Here is a 27,685-nt window from a genome sequence, read left to right on the forward strand (position 1 = left end):
TTATTCAAAAATATGTCCCATAGTTCTTAATTCGCAGACATAAGAGCTATGGGACATATTTTTGAGATGATTTGTGCACCCATATTTTTCAATCAATCAATCAATCAATCAAATTTTATTTCAGGCAAAAAATATACCCATACAAAAATATTAAAATAAAAATAATTACAATTAAAAATATTATCATATTAAAATTAAAATTAAAAATACATGTCAGCAAATTACATTAAAATTAAATTAAAATCTACATATTTACATTAAATTATACACTGTGCCTCTGGATCCCATATGTAGGTCATTCCAGTGCCTCCAGAGTGAACCAGCAGGATCTCCAGGAATGAGCTGAAGCAGACTGTTGGAACTGTCACGTACTCTGCGCATGAGGGAGGCGGTGCGTTTACGGATTATCGCAATGAACGCGTCCACTCTAGCCTCCGCAAACATCCCCGAGGCGCTACAGTAACGTGGCAGTCCCATCAGCATGCGGAAACCATTATTGTATTGGACACGCAGGGCATTGAGGGTCTTTTTCGTGTAATTTGTGTTGTCCATAGGCTGCACGCATAAAAGGACATTTTTACAGTTCACTGTACTTTTACCTTTATTCTACAGTAAGTTTATAAAAGTGTACCTAATTGACATTATACATGTACAATTTATAAACTGCGCACAGTACTGTGCAGTAGTTTTTAGGGTTCCGTACCCAAAGGGTAAAACGGGACCCTATTACTAAGACTTCGCTGTCCGTCCGTCCGTCCGTCTGTCACCAGGGTGTATCTCACGAACCGTGATAGCTAGACAGTTGAAATTTTCACAGATGATATATTTCTGTTGCCGCTATAACAACAAATACTAAAAACAGAATAAAATAAAGATTTAAATGGGGCTCCCATACAACAAACGTGATTTTTGACCAAAGTTAAGCAACGTCAGGAGTGGTCAGTACTTGGATGGGTGACCGTTTTGTTTTTGGTTTTTTTTTCGTTTTTTTTTGCATTAGGGTACGGAGTACGGTTCCTAGGATTCCTTAAAAACCGGGCAAGTCCGACTCGCACTTGCCCGGTTTTTAAGGAATCCTAGGAACTTTTCTAATTTTACATATCATCTCCCCGAAGTTCGAAGTTTTAGGAATAAAAGAGAACAAACAACTGTGTTTAGTCCACCGGGGAGCACCATCGCCCACACTGTTAACTATACGTCGGTGGACCTTATGCCTTTTGTATTAAGGTCCACCGATTTACAGTTACGAGTTGTTTTTACATGCGGGTTGTTTATTGCGTTGTTTAGGAGCCCCTGTGTCTAGCCCTTGTGTCCTGGCTACACAACAACCCCATAAAAATATTCCATGTATAAAATATGCCTAGTTGTGAGGACGTTTATTTGTCCTATGGTTTTATGGGCATTGCTTATTGTCGCTATAATATGTAAGAAAAGTAAGTCTTTGTGTCAAAAAACCGTTTAAGAGTTCTTATATTTATATAATTACATAGAAATTTTTATTTAAATTGAAATGTATGTATGTATGTAGTCTCACTTCCTTTTATTCACTAGTACGAGTAATATGTTAGTCCGGTGATAATGCAATATTATGATACCATCGAGCTGACCTGATGATGAAGACAGGAGGTGGCCATAGGGATTCTATGATAAAACAACGCAACCTAATGTGTTTGGGGGTTTAGAATTGTCTCAATGACTATTAGTCGTCTGCTAAAAGGAAAGCATCGTCAGCAATAAAACTACAATATTTTTTTTTTGTCCAAAACTTATTTTCTTCGTGTTGTTTCAGATCGACTCCATGCTATGTCCGTGCGCAAGACAGTGAGAGTGAAGTGCGTGTGATGCGAGCCGGTTGACCTCTCTACCCTGACTCCTGCAACGGAACCCTGGCGAAGAAAACTGTCAGGATGGCCGACCCTGACGCGTTCGATGACGAGGTAAGTGAAATAAGAAGTCTTAACGCATTCATTGCCAATGTTTTCGTAACGCTACGCTCGTAGCAGATTCCAGCGTTATCCAGCTTTGTAGAGGAAAGCGACGACGAACAGAGAAATCACCGCCATCCGAAATTAAGTTCTATGACTGAAAAAAATACTTTAAAAAACTTAGATACGTTATAACTAAGTTACGTAACAATGTAGTATTTTAAAAACAAATATTTTACCGGAAACTTGTATTCATATTCCACGAGCGCCGACAAAAGCCTTTATTCCGCGCGGCGAGTTAGTTTCCATTTAACTTTTTGACCGCTTGTTTACCCAAGTTACTGCAAGTTAATTGTTCAGTGAACAGAGAATAGACCAGTTAGCGCTACGGTTGCTGCATTCCAATTGATATCCGATTTTAGTTCAATTGCGTTGTGTAATGGTTAGTCCGAAGGTTTATTCAATTTACTTAATTAATTTAGTTCATATACTTGAGGTGATAGTATTTTACTCATATGAGCAAATATGCTTTAAAGTAGAGAAAATGATAGCTTTAGTGCAATCAATTGTAATCTTACACTTGCGTACATAAAAAAGTTAAAAAACCCATTTGCTCATTCGTAATAATGTCAATCTGTGTTTGAAACCCAAATTTTTTCTTAAAAATATAAGTAACATTTTTATTTTATTATAGAAATTCAACTTCCTTGACATCCGTGATCTGATAAAATTAAATACCCACTTATCTTTTATTTAACTGTGTAGGGTAGGTGGGAGTTTCACTCAAACGCCAATGTCAACGATACTTTTATTGACTATGAAAACTTATACATATAGGTGCATACATTTATGGGTTCATACAAAACTGGTTACTTCCTATCTAACTTAATATCGAATAACAGACGGCAAGGTTGAGCACGCCTGTTACCGATGCAAATTGCCAAGGGACAGTCGGGAACCTATCGCCAAGGCAGAAGAAGACTGCAAGTGGCTATCGAACTCCCGACCGAGACTTGAGACTAGCCAAAGGACAGAGGTGTACCTATCGCTAAGGCAGTCGCTAGCTAAGTGATCTGATGCGGCGCGGGCTGCGGCTTTTATACCGCCCGGTCGGCGATCGTCGTGCGCGCTCGGTGCTCCTCGGTGGCTGGCCGGTGTGACGCAGTACTGTGCGAGCGAGAAAGTATTCGAGCCCGCGCGCCGTGAGAATTAGTATTGTTACATTCTCCCCCTCTGGTACTCGGTAACGTCCCGTGAGAGTACCAGGATCAGTATTGTTACATTCTCTCCCTCTGGTGCTCGGTAACGTCCCGTGAGAGTACGAGGATCTGTATTGTTATAGTCTCTCCCTCTGGCACACGTATGTCTGAAGAGTGAGTAGGTACCAGGACTTGTGTAGAACGATGTCTCCTTCAGTTTCGCCAAGTTGGCACTATCCTTACAGTTACTGCCTGAGAGAGTGTTCGACGGAACCCTCCCCCTGGAGTGAAGCTGGTCTGAATAGCATACATCAACTGTATTGGTGTTACTGTGGATTTTTCTGTTGCTACTGTGTCTTCATGTTGTGTTGTTACTACCTTCTTTAGATGATTCGTCGTTTGCCTCGTTATTTATTTTGTACAGTCCCATTTTACACGTAGGGTACTTTAGAAAAATAATGTAGGGTAGATGCAACTTCTTCTTTAAAAGAGTGGGTAGTTGTCATTGTTGAGCGTGACAGCTCACAATAATGTAAAAACCAAGGGACAGTCTATGAACCTGTCGCCAAGGGACCTAGGTAAGTCTTGGAGAAGACTGCAAGTGGGCTATCGAACTCCAGACTCATTATGACTCGCCAAAGGACAGAGGTGTACCTATCGCTAAGGCAGTCGCTAGCTAAGTGATCTGATGCGGCGCGGGCTGCGGCTTTTATACCGCCCGGTCGGCGATCGTCGTGCGCGCTCGGTGCTCCTCGGTGGCTGGCCGGTGTGACGCAGTACTGTGCGAGCGAGAAAGTATTCGAGCCCGCGCGCCGTGAGAATTAGTATTGTTACAACTGGGGCCCCGGATTCCAAAATCATATCTTCAGTTTAATATTTAAATCGTAGACTGGCAGTGAGTGACCCTTATAAGTTGAAGCACGTTTGGAATTATGAGCACCCTCCAGACATTGGATAACTATTCAGTTAGCTTACCGACGTCTTGTCTACACGGCACCAGTATAAACTTGAACCTTGATTACGCATAGATGCCTTTAATTCAGAAGCCTTATTATACTAGGACCTCAATAAGTTAAAATGTTTTGTGAATTATGTAACAATTGGAATTCTGTAATAGAATCTCTCCGCTTGGACAATAATATTCCACTCTGGGGTATTACTCAACTATGCTTCCGATTACAGACTTTAGTACATATACTTAAAGCTCAAATTTCAATTTACGGTATAAACGTGATGCGAGTTTGCTACATCTATAGATCACGCTTGTAATATCGAGGATGTCCTGAATTCCGATTAGTTAATTCGGTTTAGTAAAATTTGTGATTAAATTACAATCGGCGATAAAGTAACGGCTCGATTCTGAAAATGTATTAGATCTCTACTAGACCTCAACAAGTTACGATATGGATAATTTAAAGATATTTGTAAGATAGATATGTCAAATTTGACGTTTCCGCGATTCTGGAGGTCCTCTTGAACGATTTCGACAAGATAGATATGTCAAATTTGACGTTTCCGCGATTCTGGAGGTCCTCTTGAACGATTTCGACAAGTTATGACTTAGATATCCAAGTCACATCTAGTCGATATCTAATGTAAATCTAGTTGATCTCTATATCGTTTCTAGATCTTGTGATTATCTCGTTTCCCGAATACGCGTGTAAGGGAGTATTCCCTTACTTTTCAAGAGACTCATGTAACTGATGACCTAAACCTTTGCTAGGTTAGTAATTTTATAGGCATTGTACAAACAGCAGCACTCCTAACTGTACATCGGTGTACCTTATTAGAAAAGACATAAGGTCCACCGATGTACAGTTAACAGTGTGAGCGATGATACAATCATATATTCATTATCGGTCAGTCTTTATCAGTCAGGATAAAACTGATAGCCTCTGGAACCTTAATCCATGTCTATGCCAGTGCCACGCACATTTATATCATGTTGGTATACAGAGTTGGGCGTAATCAATTCCTTTTGGAATTAAATTACACATTACATTACAGTAATCATGATTCCTTAGTAATCGATTCCTTTGGTAATCGAAATTACTGGAATCAAATCCGCTGATTACTTGCGTACTTGATTCCTTTGAAATTGAATATATCGAAGTACAAGTGTAATCGTGATTCCTTCGTAATCAATTACTCCAGTAATCTGATTACGTAATATTGTTCAGACTAAATTACATTACTCGGTGTCAAAATACTTTTGATCGTTCTTCTCCCAGCCATAAATACACTTTTTGTGTGAAACTGTATCATATAAGTTTTCGGGGGCGCAGATTTCGAAAATGATGACAGTTTTGGAATCCGACATGTCTGCCGTGCACTTTGACATAAAAGTCGTCATGGGTGTCGTTTTATAGGTTTCAGGGAGAGCCGGTTTCGAAAATGATGACAGTTTTGGAATCCGACATGGCTGCCGTGCACTTTGACATAAAAGTCGTCATGGGTGTCGTTTTATAGGTTTCAGGGAGTGCCAGTTTCGAAAACGATGACAGTTTTGGAATCCGACATGTCTGCCGTGCACTTTGACATAAAAGTCGTCATGGGTGTCGTTTTATAGGTTTCAGGGAGTGCCGGTTTCGAAAATGATGACAGTTTTGGAATCCGACATGTCTGCCGTGCACTTTGACATAAAAGTCGTCATGGGCGTCGTTTTATAGGTTTCAGGGAGTGCAGTATTCGAAAATGATGACAGTTTTGGAATCCGACATGTCTGCCGTGCATTTTGACACAAAAGTCGTCATGGGTGTCGTTTTATAGGTTTCAGGGAGTGCCGGTTTCGAAAATAATAACAGTTTTGGAACCCGACATGTCTGCCGTGCACTTTGACATAAAAGTCGTCATGGGTGTCGTTTTATAGGTTTCAGGGAGTGCCGGTTTCGAAAATGATGACAGTTTTGGAATCCGACATGTCTGCCGTGCACTTTGACATAAAAGTCGTCATGGGTGTCGTTTTATAGGTTTCAGGGAGTGCAGAATTCGAAAATGATAGTTTTGGAATCCGACATGTCTGCCGTACACTTTGACATAAAAGTCGTCATGGGTGTCGTTTTATAGGTTTCAGGAAGTGCAGAATGCGAAAATGATGACAGTTTTGGAATCCGACATGTCTGCCGTGCACTTTGACATAAAAGTCGTCATGGGTGTCGTTTTATAGGTTTCAGGGAGTGCCCGTTTCGAAAATATGACAGTTTTGCACGGCAGACATGTCGGATTCCAAAACTGTCATCATTTTCGAATCCTGCACTCCCTGAAACCTATAAAACGACACCCATGACGACTTTTATGTCAAAGTGCACGGCAGACATGTCGGATTCCAAAACTGTCATCATTTTCGAAATCGGCACTCCCTGAAACCTATAAAACGACACCCTTGACGACTTTCATGTCAAAGTGCACGGCAGACATGTCGGATTCCAAAACTGTCATCATTTTCGAAACCGGCACTCCCTGAAACCTATAAAACGACACCCATGACGACTTTTATGTCAAAGTGCACGGCAGACATGTCGGATTCCAAAACTGTCATCATTTTCGAAACTGGCACTCCCTGAAACCTATAAAACGACACCCATGACGACTTTTATGTCAAAGTGCACGGCAGACATGTCGGATTCCAAAACTGTCATCATTTTCGAAACCGGCACTCCCTGAAACCTATAAAACGACACCTATGACGACTTTTATGTCAAAGTGTACGGCAGACATGTCGGATTCCAAAACTGTCATCATTTTCGCATTCTGCACTCCTTGAAACCTATAAAACGACACCCGTGACGACTTTTATGTCAAAGTGCACGGTAGACATGTCGGATTCCAAAACTGTCATCATTTTCGAATTCTGCGCTCCCTGAAACCTATAAAACGACACCCATGACGACTTTTATGTCAAAGTGCACGGCAGACATGTTGGATTCCAAAACTGTCATTATTTTCGAAATCTGCTCACCTGATTCAAATAAGGTACATCTATATCTAGTAAGCCAACATCCACAACATCTATACATATCTACTATCGAAATGTACTTTTGATAGTAGAAGTACAAAATGTAATCTGAAAGGAATCAAGTAATGCATTCCTGTAATGAGGAATCGACAATGATTCCAATTACTAGGAATTGTAATATTAGAAAAACTGATTCCTGATTCCTCAAATGGAATTGTACTTAGTAATTCGGTATTATAGATTACAAAGTAATCTGGGAATCGGTAATCAGATTACAAAGTAATTTCGAGTAATCGTGGAATCAGGAATCAATTACGAAATGCCCATCTCTGTTGGTATAATACTTTTAACATCTGAATATGCCTCTTAAAGTCACGTGCACGCAATGTCGCAAATAGAGAGCATAAGAACAACCGTCACTTTTATAGTAACACCGCATACATAATATTCACATGAAAACATTCAGAATATATCTAGTAGAAATACCTTGCATTTAACGGTCTTACTTGTGGAATACAATCTCATATTTTGTGGAAATACGCAATCTAATGGACGAATGCTCATGCTCGGCTGGGTCATGCATATCAAATCCTTGAATATACAACAACAACACAACTTACTCAAAAATATGTCCCATAGTTCATAATTCACTGACATAAGAGTTATGGGACATATTTTTGAAATGATTTGTACACCCATATTTTTACCGTTGACTGTACATCTCGGTGGCTCAATAGCAGACAGTCAATGGCATTGAACTCGTCTTGTCGGAAATGTAAAGGAGCATTCCATGAAATTGTCTACCATTTGTCCCGTACAAACGCGATTTTCTGAAGATTTGCAGGTACAAGAGTTTCCTTTTCTATGACAAATGGTCAAAATTATGCGCAGAAAAATAATTGGCTACTTTAAATGCCGAAAAAAAAGTCGCAACACAGGAAATAAAATGCGTTTGTACGGGACAGCCCGTGGAATGCTCCTAAACAGATTTCAAGACTAACAGTTTATTATTCCTGTACGTGTATATGAAAAAATACATATTCCCTGTTAACCTCAGAATTCTATAAATAAAGTAAAATAGTCTATAGAGTTTCAAACTCTAGAATGAAGCAATTATCGTATATCGAAATGGAAAACTTGAATGCAAATGTAGATTGTAGAAATGTGTTTTAAGCTTACTTATTGGAAAAAATCTGTCATAAGGTATCTATTTGTATTAGGAATTCGGTTCCCAATAAGTCACGTCATAACGATAACCGCCAATGATAATGTAGTATCGAACCACATGGCAATATCGGCTGCAATAAACAAGAACGGCATGGGGCTTGCTGTTGGCCGACTGAGCCAATTAGGCGGTCGTCACACTGCTCCGCAACTCGCAGCGGCGTCCGTTGATGCGTTTTTTAACTTTTGTAAGAGTAAAAACACCAGACACCACTTTATAACAACATTTATTAGGGAATCACAAATATGAGAATATAGTTCTGAAAATAACATGCCAAGACGCTCTCGCGTAGAACCAATCTAAGATGGACGACCACCTCTAGTGATGTGACATTGTCGGTTATCGTAGTGATGTCAAACACCGATGGATGACGCCTCGATCGATGGATCTCGCCGTTTAGCTCGGCCATCTTCTGACCCGACCTACGTCCCGTCAGGTCACTGTTATCAAGGCCGCCACTGAAGACTACCGCAGCCAACGCAGTCGCAGCAAGCTGGGCCTTCACCAGGTGGCGGTAGTTGGCTCCTCCGTTGAGTTGGCTCCTCAACTGGTGGGAGGCTAACGTGGGACACGTCTCATGCTTGTGCATAGGTGCCCTCCGATACAGCACATGTAAACAGTACAAACTCTTATTCACGAAACTCTGTAACATACATGTGAAAAGCCTCAGTTCCTTAATATAACCAAGGCGTTATAATTCGCCCTAGCGCCATGGACAGGCTTTGACATTAGCATACCACAATGTTAAGAATAAGAATAAGAATAAGAATAAGATTTATTTCAAATAACCTTGTTGACAATATTTATATATCCTGTGGCCCCACACTAGGCTACGCCTGTGATGTGGCAGCCGGGTTTTAAATTTGTAAGGTTAAGAAGAAACTAATCTAATAAACTAATAATTAAGGAAATTTTGAAATTCAAAGAAAGAAAAAAGGAATGAAAATGATGGTGCGTGTGTATGTGTGTGTGCGTGTGTGAGTGCGAGTGTGTGTAAGGCGTAAGGCTACAGAGATGGTTATCATGTGAGGGATTAGGTGATGACCTTCAACAGCGTCTCAGTTCGAATATAGTTAAGATCTTTCAACCAGTTCTTAATTATGAATTTTGCTTCAAGAGGAGACTTTTCAGATATGTTGCATGCCTTTACTACTGAATTGTAAATATACGGATGCAGGAAGTTAGGAAAACGCCTCGCGAATGTGGTTTTTACGATGGGCGTAGGAATTCTAAAGACTCGATTACGGATTAGGGTAAAATATTCTTCAGAGTTTATAGTTTTTTGATGCATGTGAGTTGCAACTCGTAGGATCAATAATTGCCTGACATTAAGAACATCCGCGTCTTTATAAAGGGAAACAGTCGGAAACAACCCGGGTTTCCCGAGCATGACCTTGAGCACAAACCTTTGGGCCCTTTCGAGAGGCAGTAGTGCAGAGCTAGTGGAGCCACCCCATACACCAATGCAGTATGATAGGATGGATTCGCAAATCGAAGTGTAAACAAGCTTAAGTAACTCCCTCGTAGCAGAATTTCGTAGCAGCTTCATAATGAAAACAACCTTTCGGACTCTAGTAGACAACAATTCGATGTGCTTTTTGAAATTAAGATTTTCATCAAGCGTAATGCCCAGGTACTTTACGGAGGTACAATTACTAACCACATCGAAAACTCTACTCGAGTGAATAGCAGGGTCATCCTCTGTACTGCCACAAGAAAGCTTGAGATCTGGTCGCGAGCTGGGGGCAGAAGAGGCCGTTTTATGAAAACATAAGTATTTTGTTTTTGAAATATTAAGTGAAAGCAGGTTGTCAGCGAGCCACTTGGCAATCACCGTCAAACCTGACTCTGCTATCGCGAAGCAACGAGCCCAGGAGACATCGTGAAACAGCAGAGCAGTGTCATCTGCGTAGCAGATAATTTCTGCCTGACTGACGGGTAGAGAGATTAAGTCATTGAGGTAGATCAGAAATAGAGTGGGTCCGAGGACGCTTCCCTGTGGCACACCGAAGGTTATCGGGGCTGAATCACTGACTAAAGTGCCGAGTCTTACACACTGCTTCCGGTTTGTAAGGTAGCTTTGGAACCAGTTCCATGCGAGACCGCGAATGCCTAATAGTTCAAGCTTCCTTAGCAAAATCGGAATTGACACAGTGTCAAACGCCTTGGCAAGATCTAGGAAGATTCCCACGCAGGATTCTCCTCTGTCAAGATAGGACGAGACAAGGTTAACCAGTAAGGTGGCGGCTTGTTCAGAAGATCTCTTTTTCCGAAAGCCATATTGTCTTTGAGAGAGTAGGTGTTCAGATTCAAGGAAGTTGATTAGTTGATTATTAATAATCTTTTCCAGCATTTTAGACAGACTGCTGAGAAGAGAAATTGGGCGATAATTCCCGGGGAGGCTCTTGTCACCTCCTTTATGAACGGGAACTACTGCAGCTACTTTCCAGCACTCCGGAAAAGTACCCGATGAAATGCTGAGGTTAAAAATATGTACAAGTGGTTTGACGATATAGTTTTTTAGGTTTTTTAAAATACGTGTGTTTAGTTTATCAATACCGGACGCGCAATCAGGGTTTAAGGACATGATTAATTTTTCTACTTCAGTATCGTCGGTAGGATTTAAGAACATTGATCTAAGAGGGGAGTTTGCTAAGGCTACTTCAGTCGCAAGGGTGGCCTCACTCTTGTTTTTTTCAGAGAGTATAACATTTGCAAGGTTTTTGCCCACTGAGGAGAAGAATTCATTGGTGTGATTTAGGGAGTCAGAAAAATTTGGCTTGATGGTGGCTAGTTCATGGGGTGTTTGCCTATCCCGATTTAGGTGAGATATGTCTCTAATAATTCTCCAAAGTTTCCTCGGGTGTTTTTTATTATCCAGAAGTTGTTTCCGGTCATAATCATCCTTGGTTTTTCGTAAAATACTTATATAAAGATTTCTATATCTAGTATAAGTTATTTTGGCTATTTCATTAGTTGTTCAAAATAATCATGATAACTGATAATTTCGACGATATATTAATGCGCAAATGGCACAGTTAGACCCTTTGATCATAGGTCCGGCTTGATAGCCATAAAATTATACCGTAATAACCATCACAGTCAAAAGGTCTACTTCTGTAAATACATGAGAGAGATGCAGTTATGATTGGACAGAACTCATGAGCGCTCTTTAGCAACATTGTTAATAAATTACATAATCACCCTTAATGGCGACGTAATCAAGTAGGTACTTCATGTCACCGCTTTCTAGCATCGTGACTAATGGCAGATAACCACAGATTTGATTATTGGACAAAAAGGAAACATCACCGTGTTAAAATACCACATGCAGGCTAGAATACCACTGCCTTTGTAGGGGTAACAACCGTAGAAGTCAGCACTTCACGATAAGGCTGTCATGGAGCCCATTGCACGCACTCGTTCTACTGGGCATCTTGAACAGGCACTACCTCAACCTCTACTGGGTCCGGAACTGCGCCAGCGATCTCTAGAAGGTATTAGTGCAAGCAACTCTTTCAAGGTAACCTTGAGATCATCAGTCTTAAGGTCATTAAAATATCCTTTTGTAAACAAAGTCTCAAGCCAACCTCTCAAAGTCAACAACAAATAGTACGATATAGATAAAACAGTTATCGGTAGTAGAAATAATGGTCCTCTTAAGGATAATCCCATATCACATACAATGGACCGCCTCTTGAGGCCTACACTGCAGATACCAGGAACAAACTAGCCTCTTAAGGTTAGTATTATATCACATACAGTGGTCCGCCCCTTAAGGCCTGCACTGCAGATACCAGGAACAAACTAGCCTCTTAAGGTTAGTATTACATCACATACAGTGGTCCGCCCCTTAAGGCCTGCACTGCAGATACCAGGAATAAACTAGCCTCTTAAGGTTAGTATTACATCACATACAGTGGTCCGCCCTTAAGGCCTGCACTGCAGATACCAGGAACAAACTAGCCTCTTAAGGATAGTATTATATCACATACAGCGGTCCGCCCCTTAAGGCCTGCACTGCAGATACCAGGAACAAACTAGCCTCTTAAGGATAGTATTATATCACATACAGCGGTCCGCCCCTTAAGGCCTACACTGCAGAAACCAAAAACAACTAGCCTATTAAGGATAGTGACAAGCAACAGACCGCTCCTTATATAAAGCCTTTGTTGCGATTATGGCGCCAGGAACTAGCCTCTTAAGGATAGCATCCCTTGCCAAGACTAAAGTAACAGTCTTTCTTAAAGAGCACATAATAATTAAAGCTCTATAGCAGACATTGAAGCAACCGGTAGAATTATGAACCAGCCTTTAGAGTAAAATGGTTAACAGTGAGGTGGCATAAAATAACATATCGCAAGCATTACCATGGTTACTACAATATTTAATCAAGCACATTGTGTTTATTTTCTAGGTTTAGTCGGCAAACCCGTTAACAAAACACATTAGTATGACAACAGTAACCCAGTTCTAAATCTGGAATAAAACAAAATCACAACTCGGTTCCTAATCCGAGACTAAGTAATATAAATAATAACTCAGTTCTCAATCCGAGTGTTCAATAAAAGTATAACTCAGTCTTAGTCTGAAAATATAGTCAGTTCTTAATCTGAAAACGGTACCTGAAATAACAGCACTTGCCTTCATTAGTCGGCAAACCCGTTAACAAAACACATTAGTATGACAACAGTAACCCAGTTCTAAAGCTGGAATAAAACAAAATCACAACTCGGTTCCTAATCCGAGAGTAAGTAATTTGTATAAAATCAAAACTCAGTTCTCAGTCCGAGTTTTTAATAAAATTATAACTCAGTTGTTAGTCTGAGAATATAGTCAGTTCCTAATCTGAAAACGGTACCTGAAATAACAGCATTTGCCTTTAGCATTGAAAACATAAAATAATAAGCAGTTGCTAATATGCAACCAATTGTAAAATGGTTTTGAGCAACTTGGCGGGCCTCTTCCGTGCCCCTAAATAAAGGCCACACTCTTACTATACCACGGTTGAACTACAGTAGACCCTGAACAGAAGTTCATGTTATCGAGGTTCCTCTGTTACCCAGGTTCGCCTTACCGAGGTTTCACAAATTGTATTTTTCAACCATCATGAATGTGTGTATTGATAATGATCAATCAACCGAATCAATGGCACATATGCTTAAACCATAAAGCTTCCGATTCCAAGACACACATGGTTGATTTTCTTCAGCTGTATATGTGCATTTTATGTGTAGGTAACTCATCACATCATCTTATACCTGCACAAAACTAAATAATTTTGTTAAATGCCATGCAAGCACACATTTAAAAGTAAATGAGTTCATAACATAATAAACAACAATTTATGCAGTTTGCAAAACAATGAAATAGATACTTAGTGAACCCACAAAATTTGTGAAACATTATTATTATTATTATTTTTAACTTCTGATTTATGAAATCCAGAAGCAATAAAAGTGTACTGTTTTATAATGCAAACAGTACCATAACACACTTCAACGTTCACACACACACAAGTTCAGACGAAAACCATTAATAACTTCAAACAGTAGCTCATGATGACATGATATCCTTCGGTCAATATTCAGTAGCAGTGAATGGGTTAAAATAGTTACTTAGAAAGCTTTAACCAAGCTATTTACCTTCGTTTAATATTCATCCATTTAATATTTACTGACCAGTACGTTTAGAGACCAGTAGCAATTGTATGTAAAAGACATGTATATCATGTAGACCGTCAAAGTCTATATTGACTCCTTAAAGAATTCACCTTGCTTACCATTAGCAGCAACCTGCTTTACCAATCAGCGCAATTAATATCTAATATAATATGTCCATCTTTTTGACAAGATTTAAACATTGGAATCTCCTGTAATCATAATTCATCAGTGCAAGTATGTGATTACAACTTATGGTCAAAACTTCACCAGCAATCAAGTTTTGTTATAAGGAAATGCATCTGAAAAATACTGCTAGAACACAAATGATTATCTTTGTCAATAACTCAAACGCTTGATAATGTAATGCCAATAAAATTTTCATTAGTTTGGTAAGTCTGTTTAAATATATGTCTTTGGTACATTTTATAACATGACATTTTGTGAAAAATATTTGCAATGCAAACATAAACCAACATCCCTATGAACAAAACAATCACAACACAACATACTATAAGTTGTATGGAATGGTTGGATAAACATTTTATTCATAATTAATAAAATAATATGTACAGACAGACAGAAATTATCCTTGTTACTTTCCTTGCCATTTTTACTGAGATACTGCTTACTATAGCAGTATGTCTCCAACTTAATATGAATTGCAAGGATGTATGAGGTTATATGAGATATGGAACATTTTTTTAAAATATTCAGCCAGAGGAGGCTCCGGAAACATGGAGTGACTAAACCTGTCACAGACAATACTAACCAGCTACAAATAGATGCCAATAATTCCTTTTGCTTATTCACAAAGCGCATTTTACCAACCCACAGTCCATGTAACACATACTAACCATTAGTACCCATGTAAAACATCAACAATCATTTTATTTCTAAATAAATACCTCATTTTCCATGGCATCAGAGATTTGTCACTTATCAACATATTTTCTGCATATAATGAATTACTTGAACATAATATACCTGGCATCCATAACCAACTAACTTTGAAATATTATCCATGTCGATTTGGGTTCATTATAGGGGTCTGAGCTGATAGGCGTCTAATGCCTTCAACGGTAAGGTAATTCACTTCAAGAATCATTGCTGTCAAATTTCTGGAAATTACACAACTCAAAAACATACTAACAAAGCATTATTTCAGTTGCAATAAGCATGTTTTACACACACACATATGTGAAACAACAATTCACTTTCCTTACCGGTTTGAGTTTTTGAAAACTTGGAATCTATTTTAATTTGACTGTAAAGGGAAAGTATTAAGTAGCACTCATTGTTAATTGTGAGAGCATAATATCACCATACACATAGTATCAATCAAGGCTAAATTTATATTACCAAAATTGTTTTGTATGACTTTTACTTGAATTTACTTCTCACACCGGAATACAAATCTTAGAAAATGATTATAGCATTGTGTTAATGTGTCAGGTGTATATAATCACATTATGTTATGTATCTGAAAGCACATGAATCACAAAAATAACACAACATATAAGAGAGGCAGTGAATATTTACCACTTTGGCCCCGGAGCATTCTTAGGTGTTGGATCAACGACTGCTTACCTGAGTCAACTTTAATTCTTACTTTGTAATCCCAAGGATTTATTTTATTATACATTACACCATACTGTCAGTCTATGTCTTGTAACCTTCTGCTGTGAATATTGTAATCTCCATCATCATCATTCATCATCATCTTGGAGCTGTATTACACTGTCCATATGTGTTTTTTTTTTAGACAGTCATGATGCAACGTAAACACATACACTGCAACATAACTGCAATGGGTATCTGAAAGTAAACACAAACACAACACAAGGAAAAGATAGGCGGCAGTAGTTTAGTAGGTTCGTTTAGTTAGGTTAGTTTTGTAAGTTTATCCTTGTAGGTCTTAGACGGTAAGACATTGTATATTTTAATCCCTAACTGATGAGTGGTGTTGATGCGTTTACACATTACAATCAGAGTAATTATTTTATATAACGATAACGTTCACAACAATGAAACAAGGAATGACTTTTCCGACAAATCATATCATAGTAGGCGAGGAATCACTATCGCACTTCGGAAGCTGTAAGAGTAAAAACACCAGACACCACTTTATAACAACATTTATTAGGGAATCACAAATATGAGAATATAGTTCTGAAAATAACATGCCAAGACGCTCTCGCGTAGAACCAATCTAAGATGGACGACCACCTCTAGTGATGTGACATTGTCGGTTATCGTAGTGATGTCAAACACCGATGGATGACGCCTCGATCGATGGATCTCGCCGTTTACTTTGTATGTAGAATCTTGATTTTGTATAGAAAAAACGCATGGTACGACACACTGGCTCCGCGTCGACGCGCGGAGGAGCGAGACGCACGACGACTCGCGCGCTCGGACGGAGACGCGGTGCATGCCGTAGGGTATGTCACACCGAACTCCGCAGTGCCGTATGGATTTTAGTGCAAGAAGGACCTAGGCGCAATGAATATCGACGTCGATAAGTTTGTTTTTGAAATTGAAAGTCGTCCAGCAATTTGGAATATTAAATGCGACGAATATTTTGCTTAGCAAATAATCAAATGACGAGGTTGACATACGGGTGCAATTAAAAATGTTTTCTTCGTGTTGCCTTATATCTTGGTAATCTCTAGCAAAAGACCCATTTATAGGTGTGGTTTGTAAATAGGGATGTACCCAGTGTCTTCTGCGTTTTATGACTCGATTGTACAAAAAAAACAAACTGAAAGTATCACGACAGCGTTCTGAATAAGTTCCGTTTCCATTTTATCGACAAATAGGAACAGTTTTCACCTTAACGTTCGAATGTGAAATGAACGCGAGACGGAAGTAACGCGGGACGTCGCGCATCGCAGCTCCGGACGGGAGATGCGGAGAAAACTCGGACGTTGGTGCGTTGTCCCCGCATGCGAGTCCTGCATGCTGCGTGCTCCGCGTGTCGCAACGAGACGCGGCGGCAGTGTGACAACCGCCTTAGAGCCCGATAAAAGCAAGCCAATTTGAACGCTGATGTGGAATGTGGATGAGCTTACTGTAATGTGATGAAGCCTGCGCTGTGAATCTGATAGTATTATGCATTTGTTTTATTTTGGTTAATAAAATTCTTAATTCCAACGTAGTGTACGTTGGACATGATTTAGATGTCAAACACTTCCACTAGCCAACGCTTTTGTAGCGTTAACTCGTAGCTCATCCCAGCGTTTTCCTGCTTTGTAGAGTAAAACGACTATGAACAGACACATCGCCAAGCGGGTTCCTGAATTTATCTTCTAAGATTTGACCCACAATAACATAGGTACAGTCAAACTTATGCGTTAGAGGGAGCAATTGATATTCCTATCTCATTCAACCGCATGGCTGCGTCCCTCGTTGGCGTTGGCGTTGGCCCAACGTGAAGAGGAGCCTTTAGAGCGTGTCACATATTTTTGCGGCCTTCAAAGAGTAACATTATAGCAGGTGACTGTACTACTTGTAAAGCCTCCTCCACACTCGTGCGCGAATCGCGGCGCGAAGCCGCGAACGCGAGTGTGGCGTCGATTTAGGCAGACAGCGAAATCGACTCCACACTCGCGTTCGCCGCTTCGCCCGCGATTCACGCGCATAGTCTGGAGGGGGCTTAACAGGGCAAGTAAATTTTTTGTATAGATACCTATTAATCAGCGCCTTTCTTTTTTTAACCATCTTCATAACGTACCAACAGCAGCATTCTGAATGAGGTCCTCGAGAGACAGAAAGTCCTCAGACGCCGTAGGTATTTGCATGTGTCAACATGTCGTCGTCGTGATTTCGCACCAAATCGACCTGTCGATTCGATTCGAGAATAAACAGCTGCTTGAGGTAAGATTCTGAGCAAATTTGTGGTTTGATGTCAGGAGCGTGTGCGGTGGCGTGAGAATAACACAACACGAGTGGGTCAAACACAAAAACTGTGTTTGCGTCTTTCCTGTAGACATACACAAGAGTTAAGGACTACTAAGGTTAATTTTGTTATTTATCCCTTATCCACGTGAAAAGGTCCTCCTTTTATTTAGAGAACTATGCATGGTAAAATCATTACTTACATGCCCACAAGCTGTTAACTATTGCCCACAGGAGAGAAAACTAGCGTGTTCGCGCGAACTGTACATTTTTCTCCTCCGTGGGCAATAGTTAACAGCTTGTGGGCATGTAAGTAATGATTTTATCATAGTTCTCTGAATAAAAGGAGGACATTTTCACGTGGATAAGGGTTAAATAAGAAAATTAACCTTTATAGCCCTTAACTCTTGTGTATGTCTACAGGAAAGATGCGAACACAGTTTTCTGTTTGACCCAAGTACTAGACAAGAAAGATTGATAACAATACTAAATAGATTACCTTTTGCCAGCCAACCGTACCCGTAGAACCCGTAAATGGCACTCGTATGCAAACTGCCACAATACAGTCGCATTTAGGAGCAGTCGTGTGCGTAAATTTTAGACAATGCACATTATTAAATGACATGCACCAAATCTGTATTATACACGACTAGCGACGCGCCCCGGCCTCACCCGGTGTAACAAATTATACACTTAAACCTTTCTCAAGAATCACTCTATTGATAGGTGAAGACTGCATAAAAATCCGTTCAGTAGTTTTTGAGTTTATCGCGAACATACATACACACAGACGCGGAGGGAGATTGTTTTATAAGGCGTAGTGATCACGGTAGTGCAGTCACTTGCAATAATATCTTACACTTCAATGGCCGCAAAAATATGTGACGCGCTCTTATGGCTCTACAAATAAGATCGTGTCAGATATTTTTGCGGCCTTCGTTGTGTTACATATTATTACAGGTGACTGTACCATCACACTTCGCGATTGTTGCGCCATTTAGGGTCCTAGCTAAATTGGTTTGGTTGTTCAATACTTACGCTATAGAAATTCCGATTTAACAAGAATCGTAAATGTCATAACAACCCCGTGTGGTGACTGTACAAAAGATTGAAATTTAACAAAAAAAAAAATTTCAAGTTCTTAAATTAGTCCTATTCTGCTTTCGTCACTTATTCTACATTGAAAGCCACCGACGATTGTGACGAAAGCAGAATAGGACTAATTTAAGAACTTGACGAAAAACGAATAGGACGACCCAAGACGATACCGTAAAAACATAGAAATGGTCAATTACTAAGATTTGAATTGAAAACATTTCTATCGCTTTAAAAGGTGTCTTTACTACGTTTGCTGAATACGGAGCCCTCAATACTTTATATTTGAAAAGATAGGGAGTTAGGGAGGCATGAGTTGCAACGTTCCTCTTTCAAGCTACACTTAGACGCCTTCTTTGACGCTGAGCATTTTCAATTCACTGAAACTTGTGACCAGCTTATTCGAGCTTAAGGATTTCTCACGCTAGACCGGACCGGGGCCTGGCCGGAGTTCCGGCGCTTCGTTTTATATGGAAAGCACCACGCGATCTCCGATCAGCCGTCATAGAAAATGACATGTAGGACGCCTCGGCCCGCGCACGGCCCGGTCTAGAGTCATCCTTTAGGTATGCTTCTTGTACTTTTCTTACGACAGACTCATCGAGACAATTCTAAAAACCCCTAACACAATTAGGTTACGTTGTCGTCATCACAGAGTTCCTATGGCCACCTCCTGTCTGCATCATCAGATCAGCTCGATAGTACCATAATATTGCATTGTCATCCGATTTATACATGCATGCAAAATTTCAGCTCAATCGGAAACCGGGAAGTGGATCAAAATTAACTTGCAAGATTCAGACAACGGTCAGGTGAAAGTAAATAAAAGCTTGTAATATATGGTTTAATTCACGTATTTAAGTCACTATAGTTGCGTGCCGCGTAGTTACAAACAGCAACGCTGGACCTTATTACAAAAGGCATAAGGTCCACCGATGTACAGTCAGCAGCAGAAGTTGCTAAGCGGGCAAGGTGTTAAAAATGATCTTGACTCGACATTATTGTTAAGAGAATAAGAGCACCCACTGCACTGCTAGTGCTGGAAAATGGAGGCAGAGGTTAGCATGACTTGCGTTCACGCCATTTTATACGGCCAGGGTGGCTTTTTCTCGACGGCTCTCTCTTGACAATACTATCATGTCACCATTTTCGTTAGAGTAGTGTCTAATCGCTTATATTTATTTTTATTTTATTCATTTTTTATTTTATTAGTCAAATACTACACTATGTATTTACTATAGTTCTACGATATTTGGATGTTTTAGGGTTGAATTATCTCTATACTCTGTTTGAGAGCGCAAAACCCAGGTTTGTGTTACTTAGGTTAAACGTGAACGCAATTAGCCATGACGCTGTTATCCCTAGTCGACATCTTCTGGGCTCTAATTCCTATTACTCATTTGGTATCCGAAACCAGTTTAAGTGTATCCCTACAAGCGTTAAAGAGTTAAGTATTCGCAGGTCATACTTACGCTGGTTTATTTTAGTAACGTTGTTGAGAGTGTCTCCGACATTATAAAGCTGGTATGTGCTTACTGTTTTGTTCTGTCTTGCTAGGGTGGCAATAAATATAAGTAGGACATTTTCAACGATTTTCCAAGCTTTTATGTAGTTTCACCTGACCGTTGTCTGTCTGTCTGTCTGTGTGTGATCAAATCTTGCAAGTTAAATTTGATCCACTTCCCGGTTTACAATGATTGGGGGACTTTCAAGGATCTCTACACATCTCTCATTCATAATCAGAGTTCATTGAGCCCAGTGCAGAAATTGCACTATTTGAAGAGTAGTCTTAGTGGCGAAGCTGAACAACTGCTAAAGCACATTCAAATTACCGAGAAAAATTATGAAGTAGCATGGAATACCTTACACAACAGATACAATAACAAGAGGATTATGGTTAACTCAATCTTGAATAGATTTTTGGGTCAAAAGAAACTGAGCGTTGAATCTGCCAAAGGTGTCAAAGAATTGCTGGATATTTCTACAGAATGTCTGAACAGCTTGAAGAACAATGACATTAGTATCGATAACTGGGATCCAATCATAATACATCTATTGGTACACAAGTTAGATACGGAGTCACACAAGCACTGGGAAGAGGATCTGAAGACATTATCTGTGGAAGACTTGCCGACATTGGAACAATTCAGCAAATTTTTGGAGGGAAGATTTAGAGTTTTGGAAATGGTTCAAACTGCGCACCCAAAAGAGAAGCCTCAAGTTAGAGCCAAGACGTTTCATGCAACTGCTACGCCTAGCAGTAACACAGACTCCAACCAACAATGCGGTTTCTGTAACGAAGATCATTTCATCTACAACTGCAAGGAGTTTGCTAAATTGGATCCCGAGGAACGATCCAAGGAGGTTCAAACTAGGAGTCTTTGCTTCAACTGTCTACGGCCTGGACATAGCGTGAGATTTTGCAAGCGTAATACGTCATGCCTGCGTTGTAAGAGGAAGCATCACACACTATTACACGTTACTAAACCTAACACTGTATCACTCGAAGAAAAACCAGAGAAAGAAAACAAAGAGCAAGCTACACCAACAATCAACATAGTATCTCACTGTGCCTCTCAGAGACGGGTTACTCTTTTAGCTACAGCACTAGTGAATATTATGACAAACAGAGGAGCACAAGTAGTTCGAGCACTCATAGATCCTTGTTCGGAAGAGTCATTTATATCAGAGGAGACAGTCAACAAACTACAACTCAAACGAACAAGGGTGGAGGGTCAAGTGACAGGTGTTGCGAAGATGTCGACTCCAATCAAGCATGCGGCGGAGATACAAATTGTGTCGAGAATTAATGAGAGCTACAAGCTGAACTGCACCGCTTACGTGACGAAGGAAGTTACTGACATAATGACTGTTACGAAGATCGATAAAGAACAATGGTCTCAACTACATGGCTTGAAGTTAGCTGATCCCACATACTACAATCCTGGAGAGATAGATTTGTTACTTGGTGTGCATGTCTATACAGACATTTTAATGAGTGGAGTCATCAAGGGCAAACCAGGATCACCGATAGCGCAACAGACGTTATTCGGATGGATAATTTCGGGCGGAGCACCCGCCGAAGAGCACGGGAAGAATGGAAGAATTGTTAGCATGCATTTGAGTGTGAGTCTAGACAACATGCTGCAAAGATTTTGGGAATCGGAGACGCTAGATAATGAGAGCAAAGACACTCTGACGCCTCAAGAGAAGAGAGCTGAAGAGATTTATGAGAAAACACTAGCGAGAGATGAGGATGGAAGATTCATTGTTGGACTACCATTCGTACGAGATACACCGATTGTTCCCGAAAATTCCCGTTCAATTGCTGTCAAAAGACTTGAATGTCTAGAGAGGAAGTTAGCACACAACAGCAAATTGAAAACTGAGTACGATAACGTGATTAAAGAGTACCTTACGTTAAAACACATGGAACCGGTAGGCAAGCCTGAAAAAGATGAGAAAACAGTCTACCTTCCACATCATGCTGTGGTTCGCGAGGATCGGGAGACCACGAAAGTTAGAGTAGTTTTTGACGCATCCTGTAAAGGATCTAATGGAGTATCTCTCAATGACGAACTACTGGTTGGACCGACTCTGCTAGAAGAGCTAAGAGACGTTATCATGAGATGGAGACAAAACAAGATATGTTTTGTGGCAGACATTGTAAAGATGTATCGACAGATCAAGGTTCGAGAAACAGACACTGACTACCAGAGAATTCTGTACAGATTCGATCCAAAAGAAGAGATTCAAGATTTCAGAATGCTTACAGTAACATTTGGCACAGCATCAGCACCATATTTGGCAATAAGAACACTAAAACAGCTGGCCAAAGAAGAGAAAGACGCATTCCCTATAGCATCTGAAATTATAGACAGAGACTTTTACATGGACGATGTACTTACAGGATTCGATGATGTGAAGTCAGCATTAGAAGCACACGAAGAGCTGAACAAAGTAATGAGCAAAAGTGGATTTGAGTTACAAAAGTGGGCTTCTAACAGCAGAGAATTTATGTCGGCCATACAACCTGAAAAGAGAGAGAGTTCAAATACAGTAGACATGAATAGAAAGAGCCAAATAAAGACACTCGGAATAATTTGGAATATTGATGAAGACAAACTCAAAGTTACACAAAAAGAAATCAATACTGAGAAACCTGTCACAAAGAGAAATGTACTCGGACAGATCGCTTCACTTTTCGATCCGTTGGGTTGGTTAGCACCAGCAATCATGAAGGCAAAGATGTTCATGCAGAAGCTATGGCTGGAAAAGCTAGATTGGGATGAGGAACTACCCACAGATCTAAAAGAAGAATGGATCCAGTACCAAGAAGACTTACCTGCGTTATCAGCGATACAGATTAATCGTTGGACTGGTTCTAGTAAAAATTCAGCGATCGAGTTACATGGATTTTCTGACGCATGCCAGACAGGATATGCAGCAGTCGTGTACCTCCGAGTTATACCCAAAGATGGATCACCATGTCAAGTGGCTCTAATTACAGCAAAAACAAAAGTTGCACCAGTTGTTAAACCATTGTCTTTGCCACGCCTTGAGCTATGTGGAGCTTCTCTACTTAGCAAACTCATGAAACACGTGATGAGAGTTCTAAATATCGAGTTGCAACAAACCTACGCGTGGGTAGACTCCAAAGTGGTTTTAGCCTGGATAAAAGGAGATCCAAACAGATGGACACCCTATGTCAAAAATCGAGTGATTGACATAAGGAGCAATTTAGACACACACTGGTTATATGTCAATACCAAGGATAACCCAGCAGATCCAGCTTCCAGAGGTCTGTCACCCAGCAAGCTGAAACAAAATCAGTTATGGTTCAATGGTCCGGAATTCTTACGAGAACCTGATTTCACCATACCCGTCGACTCCATACCTGAAACAGAGTTAGAGAAACGCTTGTTATTGAAATGTAAGACAACAACCATAGAAACAGACTCTGAAAAGCTTACCTTACTGAAGAAATACTCGTCACTGCAAAAACTTCTGGACGTTATTTCATATTGTAGAAGATGGCTGAAGATCCTGAAAAAAGAAAAGAATGTTAGTAAACATATAACCTGTGAAGAAAGAGATGAAGCACTTACCTTGTGTTTAAAGATGTCCCAAGAGATAGAATTTCCTGAAGAGATTGATCACCTGAAAAGTAGAAAAGCTATTAAGAAAAGCAGTCGTCTACTGCAATTCACACCTTATCTGGATGATAAAGGTATTATCAGATTAGGAGGAAGACTGAAGCACGCAGAGTTGAGTATGGATCAGAAGCATCCTGTTATAATAACTAAAAACAACGTATTGTTACCTGTTTTGTTGGATGATGCTCACAAAAACACTCTTCATGGAGGGCCGCATCTCATGACACCATATTTGAGAAGCAAACACTGGATAATTAAAGGAGGTTCTTCAATAAGGCAGTTTTACAAGAAGTGTATAACGTGTGCAAGATACAATGCGAAGACGAATACTCAGTTGATGGGCAACTTACCGGAAGTTCGAGTAAAACCTTCAGGCCCTTTCCTTATCAGCGGTGTTGACTTTGCCGGTCCCATCACATGCAGAATGAGTAAAGGTCGAGGAGCTAAGACATACAAGGCATATATTGCTTTATTCGTGTGTATGTCTACCAAAGCCATACATTTGGAACTAGTCAGCGATATGACCACAGAAGCGTTTATCGCTGCCTTCAAAAGATTTGTGTCTAGACGTGGTCATTGCAAGGAACTCTGGAGTGATCATGGTACAACATTCGTTGCAGCTGAAAAAGAATTATTGAAGATGTGGCAACAAGGTCGCAACGAAATCCCAGAAGACTTGCTCAAAAGTTTAGACGACAAAGGAACTCGCTGGAGATATATTCCCCCTGGAGCACCAAACTTTGGAGGACTATGGGAGGCAGGTGTAAAATCAACGAAGTATCATCTGAAAAGAATAATGCAAGACGCAACCCTGACGTTCGAAGAATTTTATACGGTACTTTCGCAAGTTGAAGCGTGCCTTAACTCACGTCCATTGGCTCCATTAGGCGATGATCTAGATTATTTGACACCAGGACATTTTTTGGTCGGCGAACCCTTGATTTGCTTACCAGATCGCAGTAATGAGCAGAGTAACATATCCAGCTTATCGAGATGGCAGTTGACCCAACGCATGCTACGAGATTTTTGGATTAAATGGCAAAGCGAATACCTTTCTCGTTTGCAATTGCGTCCAAAATGGAATACACCTAAGAAGGATTTAGAAGTTGGAGAACTGGTATTGATCAAAGATGGAAGATTTCCACCAGCAAACTGGAGAGTAGGTAGAGTACTTAAGAAGTACCCTGGCACTGATTTAAACTTTCACGATTATTAAACATTATCAAACTGCACAACGGGACTTAATCGCGTATTTAAGTTTTAAGATTTACCTCCGTCCTCGAAACGTCGGAGGTAAATCTTAAAACTTAAATACGCGATTAAGTCCCGTTGTGCAGTTTGATAATACCCTGGCACTGATGGATTGACTCGTATGTATGACATTCGCACAGCTTTCGGGATCACACAACGGCCGATTACCAAGCTGTGTCGACTTCCTAACTAGTGATCAAGGAATACTTCCTTGGCGACGGAGGATGTTGAGATTTAAAATTGCCGCATAAATGTACATACTATAAATTAATTACTGAATTGATCGCTAGATGTCTCTTTTTAAAATGCAAACTAGCTAACGGTATGTTTTCCAAAAACAATGGAGTCAAACAGTTTCCATGGTCAAGCTAGTAACCAAAAATAAAGTGACAGTGATACAGTGAAGTAGTAGTAGTAAAAGTAACAGTGTTTAGTGATAGGAAAGTGAACTTGAAAGTGCAGTGTATAAGTGCGGATTTACAACAGCCAGGTGCGAACACCGATTGAGCTGAAATTTTGCATGCATGTATAAATCGGGTGACAATGCAATATTATGGTACCATCGAGCTGATCTGATGATCCACAGGAGATGACAGGAGGTGGCCATAGGAACTCTGTGATGAAACAACGTAACCTAATTGTGTTAGGGAGTTTTAGAATTGTCTCGATAAGTATTAGTTGTCTGTCGTAAGAAAAGTACAGTCAGCGATAAAAGCTTGTACCAAAAATGAAATTTTTGCCAAAAACTTATTTCAAACAAGGTGGTTGGTGACAAAATTTAAGTCAGATCTCGCAATTTATCTAACGTTTGTCGTTTTCTTAACTGTAGAAAAAACTCCTTGATTTTTTTTCACACTGCGTTTTCAGCATCTAATAAATGAATAAACAAACCTATCGTGCAATGCGTTTATGATCCATACATTTTTGAAAGTTTACCTTACCCTAATGCATAGACACTGATGCCATTCTGAAGTTTTAGAATGTATCAGTTCCTGGAAGTTCCCAAAGCATGGTGGCACGAGCTAATGTTTAGTCTCGGAAACATGTTAATGGCATAACGATGTTGCTTAGTGAGACAGCCTTGGCAATGCATCGTTATTGCTACGAAAGCGTAGGCGAGCCCTAGTTCTTAACCAAACTAGTGTATCCTGATCTTTAGATCAGTAACAACTACGTGTAATTCGAAGAGCGCACTTAAACTGGTTCGTTTGTGCTCTCAATTCGCCCTTGTTATGTAGGCGATAGGAATATTACTGAGTCCCTCACGCCATTTGGATAATATTCACTTTAAGATGTATGTCGTATTTAACGGCAGACTCAAATAAATTTAATTATATGTGGAAAGCGGCTGAAAGGGACGCTGATCTATCTCTCTCTGTTTTAATAAACGAGTACATACGAGTACTTTAGCTCAATTTTATTTTAAGGGTTAAACTAATTGTAAGATTGAACTGCTTTAAATATCGTATATAATGTATATGTATGTTGGCACGTGCCACGTGCCTTACCGTATATAATATATATCATAATATGTTGATATATGCCTTAATTTCTTCCAAACACCGACGAATTCAATTGCAGTATTGGTGATTAGCAATTCGCTTCGCTCAGTAAAAAATATATTCATTGTAAACTCAAATTCTTCATCATCAAAATGATAAAGTAACTTAGTACTGTATTGAGATGATGGGTCTTCACTTCAGTGGCTACCATTAAGTTCTCCCTCCTGACTGAGGTCGCCACGGAACCCATCTTGTGCAATCTCGAATTACTCGGTATGTAAATCAGGGTTCCCCGGACATTAGCATATCTCTGCCGATATTGCGGTAGTTTCGATGTATTGAGGAATTCTATTACCGTCGGCTTTAAGTTCGTTCATTACGTCCGAGACCCGTAATTATAAAGAATGGTAGGTCCTCTGCAGCATTTTGTTTCTCATGATCACACTAAAGTGATGTAGTATTAAAGTTTTTGACTTTAAGAGGCTCGATATTAGACATGATATTGAACCTGTTAACAGTAATACAGGATTTCTAATAAACAAATGCATAAATACATCAATAAACTTATCATAATAAACATCAATTAGTATTCGTGCCCCGAGCACAGATATGCTCTATTGAACCCTTGCTTGTTTCAGATAGGGCATCTTTTAGCGTAGTCTCAGTCGGACAGGTTTGAAAATTCAATAAGGGCAATACGGGTAAATGTGGAATAAGGATATGTGTGGTTAACTTTCACCTCGAGGCGAGTTCGTACATTTGCCGATCAAACAACTGTCTGGCTTAAGTTGTCAACATCCAAGCTTATTTATGACGC

The 27,685-nt window shown here is 40.0% G+C and overlaps 2 protein-coding genes across 3 annotated transcripts in view; both read left to right on the forward strand.

The window, feature by feature from the left end:
• Nucleotides 1–27,685, forward strand: part of LOC134674069 (inactive dipeptidyl peptidase 10) — a 214,150-nt gene that overhangs the window by 32,883 nt on the left and 153,582 nt on the right. For both annotated transcript variants that reach the window (XM_063532121.1, XM_063532122.1), the window contains exon 2: nt 1,790–1,937. In XM_063532121.1, the coding sequence (XP_063388191.1) occupies nt 1,908–1,937 (30 nt within the window). In that variant the 5' untranslated portion in view covers nt 1,790–1,907. The remainder of the gene's footprint in view (nt 1–1,789; nt 1,938–27,685) is intronic.
• Nucleotides 21,895–25,482, forward strand: LOC134674147 (uncharacterized). Its single transcript, XM_063532203.1, has 2 exons — nt 21,895–24,950; nt 25,453–25,482. Exons 1-2 carry the CDS (start codon nt 21,954–21,956, stop codon nt 25,480–25,482), a joined length of 3,027 nt encoding a protein of 1,008 aa, XP_063388273.1. The 5' UTR covers nt 21,895–21,953.

Source organism: Cydia fagiglandana, chromosome 19, assembly GCF_963556715.1.
Source record: "Cydia fagiglandana chromosome 19, ilCydFagi1.1, whole genome shotgun sequence".
Lineage (NCBI taxonomy): Eukaryota > Metazoa > Arthropoda > Insecta > Lepidoptera > Tortricidae > Cydia > Cydia fagiglandana.